Raw genomic sequence first — 18915 nt, forward strand, 5'->3', positions numbered from 1 at the left:
CTTTGCCTCTGCCACTTCTTATTGTCTTGATGTTGAGACCACTTTGCTTTTTGACACAGGTTTTGAATTTCTTGAAAATATCAAAAACTTGCGATTTTTGTTGCAAAAAATAAACCCATGTCATTCTAGTAAATTCGTCGATAAAGAGAATGAAGTACATGTCTTGATCATTTGACAGAGTACGCATAGGCCCGCAAACGTCTTTGTGGATTAACTCCAGTGGCTCTTTGGCTCTCCAAGCTTTATTGGATGGAAAAGGTTGTCGATGTTGTTTTCCGAGCATGCAACCTTCGCAGACAATGTTGAGCTCCTTGATTGTTAAGAGGTCTCGTATCATATTCTTTTGCTGGAGGATCTTTAGCCCGTGGAAATTGAAATGTTCGAACCTTCTATGCCATTGCCACGATTCATTTGCTTGTGCTTGCATTGCGACATTGCTTACGTATTTCCATTGTAAATGAAAGCATCTGTTTTCTTTTATTTTTATTTTGGAAATTTCAAAGGATTTGTCTTACTTGTCATAGATTGTGCAAGAATCTCCTTCAAAATGCAAAGACTACCCTTTTTCAATCATTTGTCCTACACTGAGTAGGTTCTGATCAATGTTGGGTACCAAGAGTACATCATTGATGTATCTCTTGCCCTTTTTAGTGTCAATGGCAATGCTGCCTTTTCCAACTGCTTCTTTGAAGTCACCATTACCAATCTTGACTCTAGTCTTGGATTTATCAAGACTACAAAAGATGCTTTCATTTTTTGTCATGTGATTACTGCAACCACTGTCTAGATACCAAGTATCTTTTTCTTCTGATGCAGCTTGACAGATATAGAAGAGTTTCTAAATGATTCTTGTTTTTAAAATTTTCTAGTGATTTTCTCTCATCAGCTTTAGATTTTTGAGACTGCGAATTAATTTTAGATTGAAAGGAATTTTCAGTCGAATTTTCACTATGCATTTCTCGCCTACTTTCATATGCTTCAAGAGAGCCCATTAATTCAGTTAGTGATAAAGTATCTAAATCTTTTGTTTCTTCTATCACAGAGATTAGTGCATCATATTTTTCTGTACAAGAAATTAGTATTTTTTCTACTATTTTCTTGTCATAAATTATTTCCCCATAAGCTCCCATTTTATTTACTATTTCTCTAATTCTATAATAGTAATCTTTTGCGGTCTCATTATCCTTCATTTTAAGATTTTCAAAATCTCTTCTGAGCTTCTGTAGTTTAACAGTGCTTACCTTGACTGTTCCTTGGAACTCATCCTGCAAGGTGTCCCATGCTTCTTTTGTTGTTGATGCGCCCATAATCCGTGGAAAAATGGCGTCTGCCATAGCTTGTTGCAAGCAGAATAATGCTTGAGAATCCTTTTGTTAATTCTCCTTCAGGGCCTTCTTTTGATTTTCCGAGAGAGACGAAGTGTCTTCCGGAATAGTAAATCCTACCTCAACAATTTTTCATAGATTTTGTGATCGAAAATAGGTCCTCATTTTGATGGACCAAAAATCATAGTTTTCTCCATGGAAAATTGGAAGAGGTAGAGAAGAGCGGTTGGAATCGGTTTCCATGATTTGCTGAAAATATTATGCCTAGTGTTTGAATCGACCTGACTCTGGTATCACTGATGGTTTGTGAATTTGGGATAGAGAAAATAATGATGATTTGTTGTAGTTTAGAATATTTGATGAGTAATAGTAGTGGCTAGAGTAATGATGCGTTATGATATTATAGTTGATGTTGTTGAGTGAACAAGTGAAGAAATTTGAGTTTGGAGTAGTAGTGCTTATGTTTTAGAAAGTATAGGATAGTAGAAATTAGTAGAGTTATTGATGATTTGTTGATTGTAATTACACTATTTGCTACCTATGATGGAGTATTTATAGTGGCTAATCCACTTTACATTTGTGGCTAGAATTATTTGTTTAAGATCCTTCTTTTACTATAATGAATATTAACTACACAAATTTAATTGTTCCTCAAGCATAACTAGTAAGTTTTAGACTTGAGTTTTTTAGAAATACTTATAAGAAATTATAAAGTAATCTTGTTTTACAAATATCTAGAAAATTCTAGAGCAAAATATTTTACAAATGTCTAGTATATTCTAGAATATTTGTAATGTATAGTAACTTCTAATAGTTTTAGTCAATTTATCATAGTCCTCGATTGAGGCTTATTTCCTCGAAAAAAAAAGACTATACCTGGTAAAAAAAAACCATTCCTCCATTAAAAATGTATATTAATAAAAAAATTATTATATTAAATCTATCATTTTAAACCGAGAGAGAGAGGAGAGAGGAGAGAGGAGAGAGGGAGAGAGTGTGAGTGTGACAGCGACTGAGAGTCAAAATACTACGAATAACTCCCCTTCGCCAAAAGGAAAAAAAAGCCTCCTTGGTTAGGTTTTTCCTCCTCGCTCTCAGACCTCCATTGAGTCTTCATACTAAGCATAACCCCTTAATACTAAAAAATGTTTCTACCCCGTTTCTCCATCATCACCACCATTGTCGTTTTGGCAATCCTCCCTCAGTTCCGGGTATGTTTTATTTTTTCTTTTCACTCCCAATTTCGATTTCTTCCTTCCTTTTCTTTCTTATGTGATCATCGTTTCTTTGTTATGTTTTCAGGGAGACCCAGAGTTTGAACTCTGCCACAACAAGTTCGAACCCTCTTCTTCATTCTCAAAAGCTCTCGAATTCCTCCAGGGCCAAATTGGGTATGTTTACTTTCGACCCTTTTCGCTTTTTTTTTTTTCATCTCTCATTTCTTTATTTTTCTGCATCACTTTCTCTGTTTGGTTTCCGGGAAACCGTAGGAAAATAAAAGAAACTTTTTTTTTTCATAGGTACAATTTCAAGAGTGTTGGTCTGCTCAGGCGGGCTATGACCCACTCATCCTATTCGGAAGAGAACAACAGGGCATTGAGCATTTTTGGTGCCATTATCATTGAAACATCAGTCTCTCTGTATTACTTAAAAAAGGACATTGATATTTCCCCTGAAGAGTTGACCACTCGGATCACCGATGTCTCCAAGGTGGAAACTTCTTGTGCCAAGGATGGGACTCGTCTGGAATTGCATAAGGTGGTTAGAGTTTCTCACAAGAGCAGGACCAATTCTTCGACTCCTTCTGTCGTTTGTGGAGCTTTCCGGGCAATCTTTGGTGCCATTGCTATCGATGCAGGAAACTGTGATGAGGCCGGAAAAGTTTTTTTGGTTCTTCATGGTGGAAAAGCTGGAGAAGCTCTTGCTTCTTAGTGGTGTGATTCTTCACTTAATCCGCTTGTAGATTTTAGTTTCTAGCTAACATGTTTGATGTCGTCTGTTCTTGCGAATGTTGTTTGTGTGAAACTTATGTACTTACCTATGTTTAGATGATGCTTTGAAGAATAATTTTATAGGATTGCAATGTATCTTTAGTCTTTATATATGCTATGCACTATGTAGCTGTGCATTTGTGCATTTCTTCATGCACTCAGACTATTCAGATTTCAGGGTTAATATTGAGAAAAAGATACAGTAAATGAGCCATAAGTAATGGTAATACTCATGATATGGTTTAAACTTTCATTTCTTCTTTGAAATGTTTATACTTGTTAATTAAAAGTAGGGGATTAGCATGAGTAGTTGAGTTCTTATTTACTATACGGTGATTGTGTGGACGAAAAATAGGTCGAATTTGATACACATATACCTTTTTTTGTGAGGTTTTGGGCCTATAAGCATTTATATTTCAAGCATTTATATTTCAACATACTCCATTTTCTTGATTGAGTGCTTGTCATACATAGATGATTTTTTTTGTAGAACTTATTTTTTGTGCATGTTAAAGATCACATAGTTGAATTGAATGCATTAAAATTGTAAGGGTATCAGGTGAAGCCGTTTTAACCCTCTTGAAAAAAATAATGATAGAAAATTAATAAATAAATAAAGAAACTGCCTTGATTTCTACCCTTAGAAAGCCAATTTTTAGCCTTAGCCTTAAAATCAACCATGATCAATCATATGTGGGAAAATTGAAAGACGTTGGAAATCAAGTCATTCAAGTTGCCAGTTTTATTCTTTTGAAAAAAAGATGGAAAAAAATGAAAAAGAAAAAGAAATGTGTGCAATTAGAATTGTATGAACGTGATTTGGATTGAAAGAACATCTTAAGTTATTGAATTTGAGTTTTGTGTGGAGAAGTATGAGTAACTCGTTTGATAAATGGCTCATAAATCATTTTATATCAAACTTTGCCTAGGCTCTATTACACCCTGTTTTAGGACCTTGAAATTATTTTGCATTATTTCGTTTATCAGGTGATGGAAATGTGATATACAAGAAAGTCTAAGGTAAATTTCTTTATATGTTTTGGCTTGAGAGTTTATCCTAGGAGAGGGTATTAAATATATGTATATATAGATATATATATATATACTAGGTATAAAATACGTGCAATGCACGTTATATTTCGGTGAAGCAAAATATAGAACATGATGCCTCCATTTGGTGCCTTGTTATGTGCACGTACAAGGCACGTGCTATAGCATTATAAAATCATCATCATTATAAAATTATCATAATCATATATAAAATCCAACGAAATCTTCAATAATTTTGGGCACGATCGAAATTCTACTGCTGTTTGACAATATCATAAGTCGTCTGAAATCGTTCATTGGGACGTACTTTCTCCATGTCAGTGAAGAATTGAATCAGGTCATTCTTCAATGGATTTTCATTGCTAAACACTCCTGTCTCCTTCTGTGTTATATATAACACATATAATTAATTATTATCTTATTAAAAATATATAAACAATTAAATAAAAACAAGAAATGGTGGCGAGGATTGTTTTACCATCTTAGTTACTGAAAAGTCGATTTCAGTGTGGAACCTGGCCATACTTCTTGATTTTGATGAATTAAGTACTTCTTGCTAATCACCAAATATATATATGAAAACAAAATCAGGGAAATTTTTTATGGTTGTGTACTCTTGAAAGGATGTGTACTTTTGAAGGGTTGTGTACTCTTGAAAGGATGTGTACTTCTAAAGTGTTGTATTGTTTAATTTTTTTAACATTAATTATTTGATTGTGTAAAGAACCAATTATTGTATTTTTTGGGAATAGAAGCAATTGTTCAGTTTGGATGACTTATCTAAATTTAACTTTTTTTTTAGCATATTCTGTTCAATTCGTAACAAATTCTGTTAAACCATACCAAAATCCGTTAAATACCAAACACCGTTAAATAGCCATTTATATAATAGGTAAGATATATATATAAAAATTTATATGGGTTTTTCTATAAGCTTTTTTAGAAAGTCGGGAATAATAAGAATTTTTTTTAAAATATGGAGTTCTAATAAAAAGTTACCAAATATGGATATATTACAAAAGGGTATAAATATTGAATCTCCATAATTGGCAACTGAATAGCGCGAAAAAAACTCTCCAATTTACGAAAAAAAAAAAACTTCAGGTCGATACCAACATTGTCTCCAAGTCAATCACATTCATTTTCTTGCCGTCGATCCACCATTTTTTTCGGTTGTCCTTCATTTTCTTGTTGCTGATCCACCATTTTTTTTCTGGTTGTCCTTCATTTTCTTGCCGTCGAAACCACCATTTCTTTTTGTTGGAATATTTCGCCAGGGATAAGAATTCCATTCCCCAAGATCACCATCTAAATTCTTCTTTCTTGATTGGGAGTAAGGTAATTTCTATTAAATTTTTTTATAAGGGTATAATCCGAATTATTGATTTTATCGTTTGCTTTGATATAAAATTTTAATTATGGAAATTTCAGAACTATCTGCATTTTTTATGCTAGTTGTTAATTTTTTATATTTTGTTGGTTGTTCATATTTTCCTGAGAAGTTAACCTGCAATTTAACTTCTTATTTTTTTTTAGTTTGATGGTGTAACTTGGTATCTGACTTCTTTAATTTGATAGAATTTGACTAATTTTTTTCGATTTTGTATAAAGTAGCTTGAAACGCAGAAAAAATAACCTGGCATTATTTGGTGCCTTCCTATATAAAAATTTGGGTTTGAAAGAAAACACTTTTAGTATGTCTTGTTCTTTCTCACACTCATTTGTATGGCAGCACTTAATAAGTTCCAACTGAAAAACATACAAATATATATATATAAATCTTACCTATTATATAAATGGCTATGAAACCGAATTTAGTATACTTAATAGAATTTCATATGTTTAACAGAAATTAGTATGTTTTAACAAAATTTGTTCCAATTCTAACAGTTGGTCAATTGGTTCCAATAATACCTGTCAATTGGTCATCCAATTCTAATAGTTGTTTCTTCAACAACAATTGCATATTTACATAACCAAGCAATACAATATTTCAAGAGTACACAATCTTTCACATTGACAAGAGAAAGTACAAATAAAGAAAAATGATCTCACCATTCTAAACAAGATTCATTAGAATCTCATATTAATTTCAGTTGAACAAATACAAAAGTTAACCCACTTCTTTTGTAATTTTTTTTCTTTCAGATTTATTATAGAAATAGGGTCTCATCTGTAAGGAATTCAAGGAACGGTACAAAAGTTAGTTTAATTGCATTTACTATGATTATAGCATTTAAATTTCACTCTGGCATATAACAACATTTCAAATTAGTTTTCTTCGAGTAAACCAAACCCAAAAGTTACAACATCAAAGATTAGTGTTTCAAGCAAAAACACACACCATCATCACCATCTGCAAACACCCAAACAGAAATAGTGACAAACAAAAACTCATAAACCAAAACCTCGAAACAAAAAAACGGCAGTGCTACAACCACCATCATCATCTGCAAAACTAACCACAAAGAGACAAATGCATATGACTGTGACAGCAGGCCTGAGCCCCAACTGAATCCTTGAAAACAAAGAAATCTCAACAACCAAAAAAATAAAAACTACTCAACAAAAGAAAACACTAAAACGTCAAAAATTAGGAAAAAAAATTCATAATAAGAATACACTGACAAAACCAAAACAAAAAGATAAAAAAAAAGGCCCAAAAACGCGAGCAAAGAAACCAAACTAGAACAAGAGAGATAAACTTACTACAACAACAACCCAATGCTTCTTGATTGCGAGCAACACTGTCGAATTGATGGAGAGAGGTCAACTGATTTTTTGATTTGAAAAGAAAAAAGGCTTGCAAAAACTACCATGTCGTGGTGCCACTGGACAGAGATTTCGAGAGGAGGTCAATGACGAGAGAGGTGAAAGTCTGTGCAATTGTTTTAGGGAATTGACCGTGTAAGAGAAGTGAAGAAACAAATCCCTAACAAAATGTGGGCTTGGGCTTTATGTTGCTACCAAAAAATGTTAAAAATGTAATATTTGAATATAATATTTATTACAAAACAATATTTGAATATAGTTACAAAAGTAAATGTTATGGGTAGGACTGGCAATTTGTGTAAACGTGTCAGATTCGTGTCGACACGATTATGACACGACACGATTAAGGTAAACACGAACACGATATAATTATTAAACGTGTCAAAAATACGAACACGATTATTAAAAGGGTCAACACGACACGAACACGATAACACGATTATGACACGATTAATCATAACTATACGAAAAAAATCATAAAACCTATGTAAAGTATATGTGTTATTGTGTCTGACACGATTATGACACGACACGATTAATAAATGAGTCAACACGATTATGACACGACACGATTAAGGTAAACACGAACATGACACGATTATTAAACGTGTCAAAAACTCAAACACGAACACGACACGATTATTAAATATGTCGTGCTCGTGTTTACCTTAATCGTGTTGTATCGTGACCCAAATTATCACCCCTAGTTATGGGTTAGAAATAACCTTATATATTATTGATTTAATTAATTAGGAGAGATGTGTTTTTAGAGAAACAATCCACGTAATAAGAAAATGAGAAATAATAAGAGAGATAGAGCTTTTATAGGATTGTAAAAGAACTAAATTTTTTTTTATAAATAATTGTCGTTATTCTTTTTAAATTATGTTACTTATAATTATATATAGAAAATTGATTTAAAAAAAAGTGTCATCTAAAATTACTAATATCATTATAATTAATTTTTATATTAATTTTTCATAAAATTGTTAGTTTTGTTTTTTTTCCTTACAAATATATATAATTTTTTTTAAATTACTAATATTTGAATTTATTTATAGATTAGTTTTAAGTAAATCAAAATAACTTATGATATCTGCTATTTCATTAATAATTTATTAATTTGATTAGTTGATGTATTGTACTTCATGCAGATGTTTTTTATTAAAAAAAAATTAGTTGTGCAAGATACATTTTACTATTTATGTAAGCAAAATATATTTAAGTATGCTTAAATGAATTTTTAAATAATTAATTAGATACCATAACCTAAATTCCTAGGATTTCATTTTATTTACAGAATTATTAATATTGGCAAGATTAATTTAATGTAATGTATGTATCTACATTCTATTACATAGTTTCAATTATCATCCTATTATTATAAATTTTTGTATTAATCATATCCTATTTCATTACATAACCTCTCCGATGTTCTAAAATTTAATCAATTCAAAATAAAAACAGATGATATTAAAAATCTAAAATTTATGTATCTTAAAAATGGTGGATTTTTTATTTGAAAAAAAAAAAGTTAGAAAAAACACAAGATGCACACATCAATATAAGATATTGATTCAAAGAATTTCGTCACATAATATGACAACAAATTTTCTTATTGAATCATATAATACATTTTTATGATTTTTCAACTTCAAATATATGTTATGGAGTTTAATTATTTCAAAATACTACCATATAAAAATATTTTTAAACTAATTTTTTTTAAAAAATTACTTCGCTCTTAAAAAAACACAAAACACACCGTGCAATGCACGTATTTTCTACGGGAAATTTGACTTTTTATGCTTAATAGTGGGTTGTAATTCAAAAAAGTGATAGGCATTTTTATCATTACAAAATAATGCCAATTCATTTTAGCATACCAAAATACCCCTATCACAACTATCTCCTCTCTTCTCTCCTCTCTTCCTTCTTCTTGTTTCTTCCTCACTCTGTTTCACTCACCTCACCTCACACCGCCACTAAGAGCACCACGGTAGAAGGAATTCGAGCAACCCTTACGAAGGAACCCCTATGAAAGCCATTTGTAGAAATCAAGACCAAAGTAAGGGTTAAGAAATTTTGGAGAAAATTTTTATGGGTAAACAATTTTTTCTTAAATACTTGGATTAGTAATGTTTGCTTTAAAAATTTTGGGCATTTCGAATAAATCTAAGCAATATTTGCACATTTTTTTGGTTTTTTTTTGGTTTTTTGTCGATCTACGTTTTCGGGGTATTTTCTGGGTTTGGGTTGTGCTCGATGCCTGCTCGATGCAGGCTCGATGGCACATCAATTTTTACGGTTGCATGTTGTGCTCGATGGTTACTCGATACCTACTCGATGGGTGCTCGATGGTAATGCGCATTATCACTATATCATGCATGCTCGATGGTTGCTTGACGCCTGCTCGATGAAGGCTCGATGGAACATCAATTTTTACGGTTGAATGTTATGCTCGATGGTTACTCGATACCTACTCGATGGGTACTCGATGGTAATGTGCATTCTCACTATTTCATGCATGCTCGATCGATGCTCGATGCCTGATCGATGCAGGCTTGATGGCACATCATTTTTTACGTTGCATGTTGTGCTCGATGGTTACTCGATATCTACTCGATGCAAGCTCCATGGTAATTTGCATTCTCACTATTTCGTGCATGCTCGATGGAGGCTCGATGCTTACTCAATCTAGGCTCGATGGTCATGTTTTTCAGCATCGTTAAAATACCATTTCCTACCATCTGTTTTTTAGCTAATTGTATTTGTGTTTTTTTATTTCAGGTTCTACTATTTACGTATTTGTTTCTTACAACGGTGTTTGGGAAACAGATGGTAGGAAATGGTATTTTAAGGATGCTGAAGGTGAAGTGATACCAGTAGAGAATGATGTCACTTACTTGCAATTACTTGACATACTGCACGAGACATTTCAGGTGGATAGAGAGGTGTATGAATTGAAACTCGAGGTGCCATACGTATGCGGGGACCAACCATTTGCACCGGTTCAATTGAGGAATGATTGTCAAGTTCGTGTATTCTTAGGAATAAGCTTGAAAGAACGGATAGTCTTATGTGTGACTCCAATTAAGAAGAATGTCATATTAGATCCTTCTCCTAGTGTGAATAAAAAAGACACGACCAGTGTCGATCCATCTCCTGCAGGTAGCAGTTACAAGCATCTTAGCGAGGTGGGCACTTTTGTTCCAATTACTGATCCGATGGCTACTATTTAGCTTGATATACCACAAGGAGGTCCCACAGGTGTGCTTGAGGCATATGAGTACGATCCCTATGTGAATGATGATCCAGTTGGTAATTGCTTTGAAGATAATGATGATGGTTCCGAGGATGACTCGTATTATAGTGCAGATTTTTCAAATGAGGAGTTAGACATTTCCCAAGCCCAACAAGTAGAAGAAGAGTCAGGACTGCCTCTTGCACAGGCACACCTCCCAACTCAAGGACGTCGAGCACCTGCTCGAAGCAGTGTTCAACCTGTTAGGATAGAATATAACATTGGGTGGAGAGAGACAATTGTATCAAGAGAAGATCACACCAGATGGAGTGCCCCAATGTTTACAAAAGAAGATATTGAGGCATCTACTAAAGCCCATTCCTCATCATCTGGTGCACCAATGGAAGAAATATATGTTGGGAAGACTTTTGAGGACAAGATTGATTTAAAAACCAAAGCTGCTCTATTTGCAATGAAGAATAACTTTGAGTATATGGTGAAAAAGTCTGGTATTGACGTGTGGTATATCACATGCAAAGATCTTGACTGTTGTTGGAGACTGAGAGGGAAAAAACTACCAATGTCCCCCATGTTTGAGATCACGGTATACAAGAGCGTACACACATGCTCACTAGAAGTGCGACAAAAAGGTCATCGTCAAGCTGCACCGTGGGTCGTTGGACACCTCATAAAGAAGAAATATGCAGTTGATGGGACCAGTTACATGACAAACAACATAAAGGAGGATATGAAGAATTTTTTTGATATTGATATGAGTTATGAAAAGGCATGGAGATGTAGAGAGAAGGCATTTATGTATGTTAGGGGGACATATGAGGATACGTATTGCAAGTTGCCATCCTACTTGCACATGTTGCAGCAAAAGAATCCAGGTACAATTACTGATTTTGTCATTGAAGATGGCCATTTCCTATATTGCTTCTTTGCCCTTGGAGTTTGTAGGAGGGGATTCAGATTTTGTCGTCCTGTGATATGTGTGGATGGCACGTTCTTGAAGAATAAGTACGATGGCCATATGCTATGTGTCGTTGCTTTGGATGCGAATAGTCATTTATATCCAATTGCGTTCGGGTTGGTGGATAGTGAGAACCACAACTCGTGGAAATATTTCATGACGAAGTTGAAGGAAGCCATTGGGGACGCTGATGACTTGGCTTTCGTGTCAGATAGGCATGCTAGTATTATCCATGCTCTAGAGGCTGTCTTTCCTGATGTCTACCACGTCGCATGCTACCATCACATCAGTATGAATGTGAAAGCTAAGTTCAAGACTGATCACTGATCACTGTCACAGTGAGATGTGGGCAGTAGCCTATGCATGGAAGAAGACCGAATTTCTAAAGCATTTTGAAAATATTTAAGTGAATGGATCCTCCCATAGCTGCCTATTTGGAGGGAATTGGTTTCGATAAGTGGTCTTGTCCTTTCTTTCCTGGAAAACGATACAATATAATGACAAGCAACTACGCTGAAAGCTTCAAGAACAAGACCAAGGATGCAAGAACCTTTCCAGTTACAATTTTTTTGGAATTCATTCGGTTCACACTACAGTCTTGGTTTTCTGAACGACGTAGTGTGACAGAGAAGACTACCATCAAATTATCCACCCTGATGGAGGCAGATGTATCGAACAATGCTGACAAAAGAAGGTTAATGAATGTCTATGCCCTTGGTTAATTTGAGTTTCATGTAACTAGTGCAGACAGCGATGCTGAGGTGAATTTGATGATGAAATCATGCTCATGTGGGGTATTCCAGCTCAAAGGCACACCTTGTCCCCATGCAGCAGCAGCAACTATAGAGCGTGGAGTGAACCTTTACTCTTTGTGTTCACCATTTTACACCATTGAGTCATGGAGGAATTCGTACAAAGAAACCATTTACCCAATTGGGAACGAGGATGACTGGATACTTCCAGATGACATTAGGAATATGGTAGTTGGTGTACCCATAGAGAAACAACAAGTTGGTCGTCCAAAAAAGCCAAAGCTAGGAAGGCCAAGGACAAACTGTTGGCCATCCGGCGGGGAAAAACTAGTTACAATGCATAAGTGCAGTAAATGTGGTGGTCGTGACCACAACAAGTCCTCATGCAAAGCTTAGCTTTGAGTTTGTTTTTTGTTGTATTTTATTTAAACTTGAAGTTGAAGGTTATTTTTTGTTTTGTTTTTTTATTGTCATTAATGAATTTTGGTCGTTAATTATCGTTAACAAAAAGATGCTCGATACAATTTTTTTTTTCTTAATAACCTAAATTTTAAGCAAAGAAATATAACAAGAAGATAATGTTCAATGTCTAACATTCTGACACCATAAGTCAATTGTCCATTTGTTTCTGAACAGCTCCATGTTGTCATCACAGATCATGTGAAGTGGTAGCCTACCCAATAAGTGTTCGATGTGCTTGATGGCGTACACACCACAATCTCCACTGTGAACGAAACATAAACTGCATTAGTAACAAAATCAACATAGAATTTAATTTAAAAAACTTGAATAAAAACTAGAATTTTGATTACCTGACTTTGGTTTGGGGTACTGAATCAACTGGCATGCGGTGCACGTTGAACTCTTTGCATCTTTTAGCTCCAGGTGGAATCGTCAACCGAGGGTTGTCCTTGAAAAGTTGTGACTGCAATAACAACGATGAGAACAAAGTAGACCATGACTTCATAAATGATTGCATTTGTTTATCATGTCTGAATCATAAACATTCAGAGTCCAAGTAGAAATGGAGGCTTCAACTGCAAACCAATGTGCTTGAAGGTAGTTATGGCACCAATATACAGTGTCTACTCCCTTCTACGATGCCAGAAATTGTTAGTCAATTCCCATAATCATTGATATCACATCTGAATCCCACAAAAACATTTTCTTATCTGCTTCCTTGGCATTCTGATAAGCATCATAACGGGCCGGTACCACTTGTTAGAACATAATATTCATCACAACAGCATCTTGCCGATACGCCCTGGGATAGAACTGTCGACGCCTACGTAGCATATGCTTGGCCACATCAATATGCTGCAATTAATGATAGGAAAGCAATTAATCAGCCTACCAAACCCAATCGAACCCCCTATCGAACCCCACCAAACTCCATTTAAAGCTACTAGAACCAAACCATCTCCCTCTATCCATCAAACCAACATCGAACCCCTATCGAACCAAATATAAAGCTACTACAACTAAACCATCTGCCTCTATCCATCGAACCCCTATCGAACTCCTATCGAGCCCCATTTAAAGCTACTAGAACCAAACCATCTCCCTTTATCCATCGAACCCCTATCAAACCCCATCGAACCCCATTTAAAGCTACTAGAACCAAACCATATCCATCTGCTTATCGAACCCACACCTGTAACGACCAAATTTTATAATAGGGCTTAGGGCCTTGATTAGCGTGCCTGGAGGGCAATAAGTGATTTAATATGTTAATATGTGAATTTATGTGAGTATATAATAGAGATGCATGTTTAGTTGAGTTAAATGTGCATGTGGGCCCCGTTTGGATATCAGGGGTATGTTTGTGATTTTAGCCTGTTAAGGGCGTAAATGTGATAAATATGATATGCATGTAATATATTTCTGTGTAGCACGATTCGAGACAGTCCTGGGGAGCGGTTAGCCAGAAAGTCACAACGGGATTGAGAATCTGACTCGGGGCGAGTCGAGGGGTATTTTGGGTATTAGATGTACTATGGGGTTATTGGGTTATGGAAATAAATATTCGGAGATATATTTGAGGTTAGAATGTCTAGGAGGGAATATTGGGGAAATTTACCATTTTGCCCTCGGGGACGTTTCCGGTACCCCAAGCCTTGAGGTAACCTTATAGACTTAAGTTGAATAAAACAAAACTTAGAATTACATAGAACTCTCAGAAACCGACCCACTCCTCTCTCTCTCTTGAAGTGATTTTCTCTCCTTTGGAAGCTTAAGGAAAATCTTGGTGAAGTTAGCTAGAAGCTAAGGGAATTCAGTAGGGATTTTGGGGAGATTAAAGCTTGGAACTTAGAGAATCTGCACATAAGCATAATTCATCAAGGTAAGCTCTTAATATGTTGAATTGTGTCAATTTTTCCACTGGTTTTAAGGTTGTATATTGGAGTTTGCATGTTAGCTAAGTTTGAATTACGTTTTGATTGTTAGGCTAAGTTTTGGGGGCTGGTTTTTGATAGGTTTTGATGTTGAGGCTGGGCTAGAACCTTTGTGATGATTATATGGAATTTCTAGCTTGATTTTGGCTATAATTGGATTGATTTTTGAGGTAAAAACAGGGTGATTTTCTGGGTTCGAGGGGTAGGGTCGCGACTCTGTTCTTGTTGAGCCGTAGCCCCTTTGAAGTTGGTGCGTTAGGATTTGAAGGCGCGCCGCGGTGCCCTTCAGCAAGGGCCACGACGCGTGTGGGCTATCTTGAGGAAAAGCCTCGGGTTGAGCTGGGGGCCGTGGCGCTTAAGGTATTTTTGGGTTCGAGAGGGGTTTTAGGTTCGGGAACTCAATGGTTAAGGCTCGGGATGAATTTTATCACCCAGATTGATAGAATTCAAAGCCCGGAGATTATAATTATGGTTTGAGACTAATTATTTGATTAGAACTTGATGGGTGAATATTGTTAATGCATTGTGACTAGGGTTTCGGCGTGGCTCAAGTTAGGGGACTGTACTCGGAGAGCTCGGGACGTAGGTAAGAAAACCACTGTTCCCATAGAGCTTGTATGCAAGGCAGAGCCCAATATGTTTGAGTTGCAGGGTGTAGCCCTTTGATTGAATTTGTTAATGTTAAGTATATGTTTTATTATTCTATGAATGCAATTATGTAAATGTTTGGTGAGAGCCGGGAATGGCATAGGCCGAGGTCGGCAAGGGCCGGGAATGGCAAGGGGCCGGGAACGGCGTTAAGCACGTTAAGTGCAAGGCCGAGTGCGGCAAGGGGCCGGGAGCAGCATTGAGCATGTGGAGTGCGAGTTGCCAGGGTTAGACCTTATGGGATACCTAGGATATCCTCACAGTGTGGACCGCAAACCCAGGGCCTGGTAAAGCCCCTGGGATGGCTTGGCCGTATGTGTTTAGCCTATTGATGGCCTGTTAATATGCTATGTGTTTTTTATGCATATGTTTTCTGCTTGTGAGGGTTTTCTTGCTGGGCTTCGGCTCACAGGTGATCTGTGGTGTAGGTAAGGGCAAGGGAAAAGTTGACCAATCATGAGTACGGAGAGCGTGAAGCGGCGCGTAAATGTTTGGCCTGACTGGCTGCCACAGCCAGTGGTTTTGAGAGATGATTTTATTAAAACCTAGATTTTGTCATCTAGTCGACTTGGTTTGTATTTATATGTTGTAAATATTTCTAAACAATATTTTTGGATCCCAATTGTCAAACACTTTATGATTTTCAGTAAATGGAATTATTTTCAAAGTTTATAGCTTTGCTTATGATTTAATTACACCTTTCGGCCTAGAATCTCGATTAGCGAGTTAAACGCACATTTTAAACTCACTTAGCAACGACTCTAAGGTAGTAGGGCGTTACAACTTGGTATCAGAGCGAGCTAAGATTTATGGTTCTGGAGATTGACCGAACATTTACGCTCGCTGTCAGTGACAAGCTCGACTCAGGGTTGGTTGGTATGATTGACTAATATGCTTGAATATGTGCTTGAATGCCTTGTTTGCCTGCTTATTTCATATAGAGCATTATGAATGAGTTAACATATGCATGATGCTAGGGCATGGCCCATTGTGTGTTATATGCTACTGTATGTTATGTGAATTACTGTTTGTGGATGGCTGATATGTTTGGGTGATGGTTTTGGATGTTGTTATCATGGCTGATGAGCGGCGTCGTTGGTTGCAGGAATATTTGTTGAGATGCCTCGACAATCATCTAGACTCTGCAGCAGTAGGGCTGAGGATGACAACCAGGGTCAGGACCCTCTACCTGCCCCACAGAATTGGCAAGAGATGTTTGCCGAGATGGAAGCAAGACTGCAGTGAACAGAGGAAGAGCTTCGACAGCTGAGGCAGCAGGCCTCACCTCAGGTCACTGGGCTTCCAGTTCAGCAGGTTGTGGCGCCAGTGCCGGTTCAATCTACTATGGAGAATAAGTGGGAACCTTTGTATGAGAGGTTCATGAAACAGCATCCTCCCACCTTCGAGGGTGGACCAGATCCACTGCGGGTAGAGCAGTGGATGAATATGACTTCCTCAATTCTGGATTTTATGAGGGTTCAGGGAAATGAGAGGGTAGCTTGTGTTAGCTACATGTTTAGAGAGGATGCCCGCATCTGGTGGGACGTGGTGGTTCAGAGAAGGAATGTAACAGTTATGACTTGGGAGGAGTTCATAAGCTTATTTAATGAGAAGTATTATAGTGTGGCAGTTTGAGCTGCGAAGGTTGACGAGTTCATCAACCTGACTCAGAACCGATTGACAGTGACAGAGTATGCTTTGAAGTTTGGCAGATTGGTGAAGTTTGCGCCAGATTTAGTGCCGACTGATGCAGCAAGAAGAGACAGGTTTGTGCAAGGATTGAACGTTATGATCGCCCGCGATGTGAATATTACTTTGGATCCAGAGACTACCACTTATGCCCAGGTAGTGGACAAGGCCCTTACAGCTAAGAGGGCCGAAGATCAAATATGGAGAGAGAGCGCTGTTAGGCGCGATGCCAGGAGGACAATACTTCCTTTTATTGGATCCAGTTGGGGTGGTGGTTCTAGTGAGCAGAAGAGGAAGGCCCCAAATTCCTTTGTTCCTCCAAGTTCAGATAGGAGGGCACAGGGTGCTTCTATTGGCCGCCAGGGTGGAAGTGACAACTGGAGGAGCTTTCCAGTGTGTCTGCGGTGCAGGCAACGACACCAGGGTGAGTGCAGGATCAGGGCCTACTTTTTCTGTGGGAGTGCTAGTCATATGAGGGGGGACTACCCTCAAGTCAAGAAAGAGGAGCTGAAGCAGAGTGACAGTCTTGCCCCTGTCAGGGTATTTACTTTGACACAGACTGAGGCGGAGGTTAGCCCCTCAATTGTGACAGGTCAGATCTCTAGCGCTGGTTCTTTGTATATTGCATTGTTTGATTCAAGGGATACCCATTCATTTGTATCTACTAGAGTTATAGATCAGCTTTGTAGACCTAGTGGTGTGTATGCTAGGGGATTTCAGACTTTGTTGCCAATAAGAGAACTGGTAGTCTCTAGGAGATGGATCAGAGCATTGCCAGTAGAGGTAGATGGTAGGGAACTGCCTGTTTATTTGATTGAGTTCGAGATGGACGACTTTGATATGATTCTAGGGATGGATTGGTTATCGAAGTATGGGGCAACGATAGACTACAAGCGCAGAATGGTGACTTTTGAACCGGAAGGGGAGGTACCCTTTGTGTTTGTGGGGACGGTTAGTGGACAGCGAGTACCAATGATTTCAGCATTGAAGGCTAGAGACCTGATGCAGGAAGGTTGCATGGGATTCCTAGTGAGCGTTGTGGATACCTCTAGGGTGGTGTTGGTTGGACCGAGTGAGACTAGATTGGTGTGTGAGTTTCTACATTTGTTTCCGACAGATTCGCCAGGGTTGTCGCCGCAGCAAGAGATTGATTTTGTTATAGAATTGGTGCTAGGGGCGGAGCCAGTATCTAGGACACCTTATAGAATGGCTCCAGCGGAGTTAATGGAGTTGAAGATTCAATTGCAAGAGTTACTTGATTTGGGGTTCATCAGACCGAGTTTATTGCCATGGGGTGCTCCAGTATTGTTTGTCAAGAAGAAGGACGGATCTCTTAGGATGTGTATTGATTACAGGGAGATGAATAAGTTGATCATTAAGAACAAGTATCCACTGCCTAGGATCGACGATTTATTTGATCAGTTACAGGGAAGAACAGTGTTTTCCAAGATAGACCTCCGACCAAGTTACCATCAGTTGAGGATTAAAGATGAGGACATACCAAAGACTGCTTTCCGAATGAGGTATGGACATTATGAATTCCTGGTTATGTCCTTTGGATTAACCAATGCCCCAGCAGCCTTTATGGACATGATGAATAAGGTTTTCAAGGATTATCTGGATAATTTTGTGATTGTGTTCATCGACGACACCTTGGTGTATTCTCAGTCGGAGGCAGAGCACAAGCAGCATCTGCGGTTGGTTCTACAGTGGTTGAGGGAGCATAAGTTATATGCTAAGTTCAGTAAGTGTGAGTTTTGGTTACCACGAGTTACATTTCTGGGCCATATTGTCAGTAAGGAGGGGATTTTGGTTGACCCGAGTAAGATTGAGGCGGTCATAGATTGGCCTAAACCGAGCAATGTTCCTGAAGTGAGAAGCTTTTTGGGCTTAGCAGGGTATTATCGACGGTTCGTTGAGGGGTTCTCCAGAATAGCTACGCCATTGACAGAACTGACAAAGAATAAGACAAGGTATGTCTGGACGGATAGATGTGAGAACAGTTTCAAGGAGTTGAAGCGGCGATTGATCACTGCGCCAGTGTTAAGCTTGCCGACAAATAATGAAAAGTT

The 18915-nt window shown here is 37.3% G+C and overlaps 2 protein-coding genes and 1 long non-coding RNA gene across 3 annotated transcripts; 1 reads left to right on the plus strand and 2 right to left on the minus strand.

Moving 5' to 3' along the window:
• Nucleotides 1-556: 556 nt before the first annotated feature.
• LOC133832115 (uncharacterized) lies at nt 557-1334 on the minus strand. The gene is made up of 2 exons (XM_062262499.1): nt 968-1334; nt 557-816 (listed from the first exon to the last, which is right to left on the minus strand). Exons 1-2 carry the CDS (start codon nt 1332-1334, stop codon nt 557-559), a joined length of 627 nt encoding a protein of 208 aa, XP_062118483.1.
• A 957-nt stretch (nt 1335-2291) lies between these two features.
• On the plus strand, nt 2292-3569 carry LOC133830355 (protein NUCLEAR FUSION DEFECTIVE 2). Its single transcript, XM_062260328.1, has 3 exons — nt 2292-2536; nt 2628-2716; nt 2846-3569. Exons 1-3 carry the CDS (start codon nt 2471-2473, stop codon nt 3255-3257), a joined length of 567 nt encoding a protein of 188 aa, XP_062116312.1. The 5' UTR covers nt 2292-2470; the 3' UTR covers nt 3258-3569.
• Nucleotides 3570-6279: 2710 nt separating this feature from the next.
• LOC133830356 (uncharacterized) lies at nt 6280-7531 on the minus strand. Its single transcript, XR_009892021.1, has 2 exons — nt 7076-7531; nt 6280-6884 (listed from the first exon to the last, which is right to left on the minus strand). It is a non-coding gene; the product is annotated as an uncharacterized LOC133830356 (long non-coding RNA).
• Between the last annotated feature and the right edge of the window lie 11384 nt (nt 7532-18915).

Source organism: Humulus lupulus, chromosome 4 (assembly GCF_963169125.1).
Source record: "Humulus lupulus chromosome 4, drHumLupu1.1, whole genome shotgun sequence".
In the NCBI taxonomy this organism is placed as follows: Eukaryota; Viridiplantae; Streptophyta; class Magnoliopsida; order Rosales; family Cannabaceae; genus Humulus; species Humulus lupulus.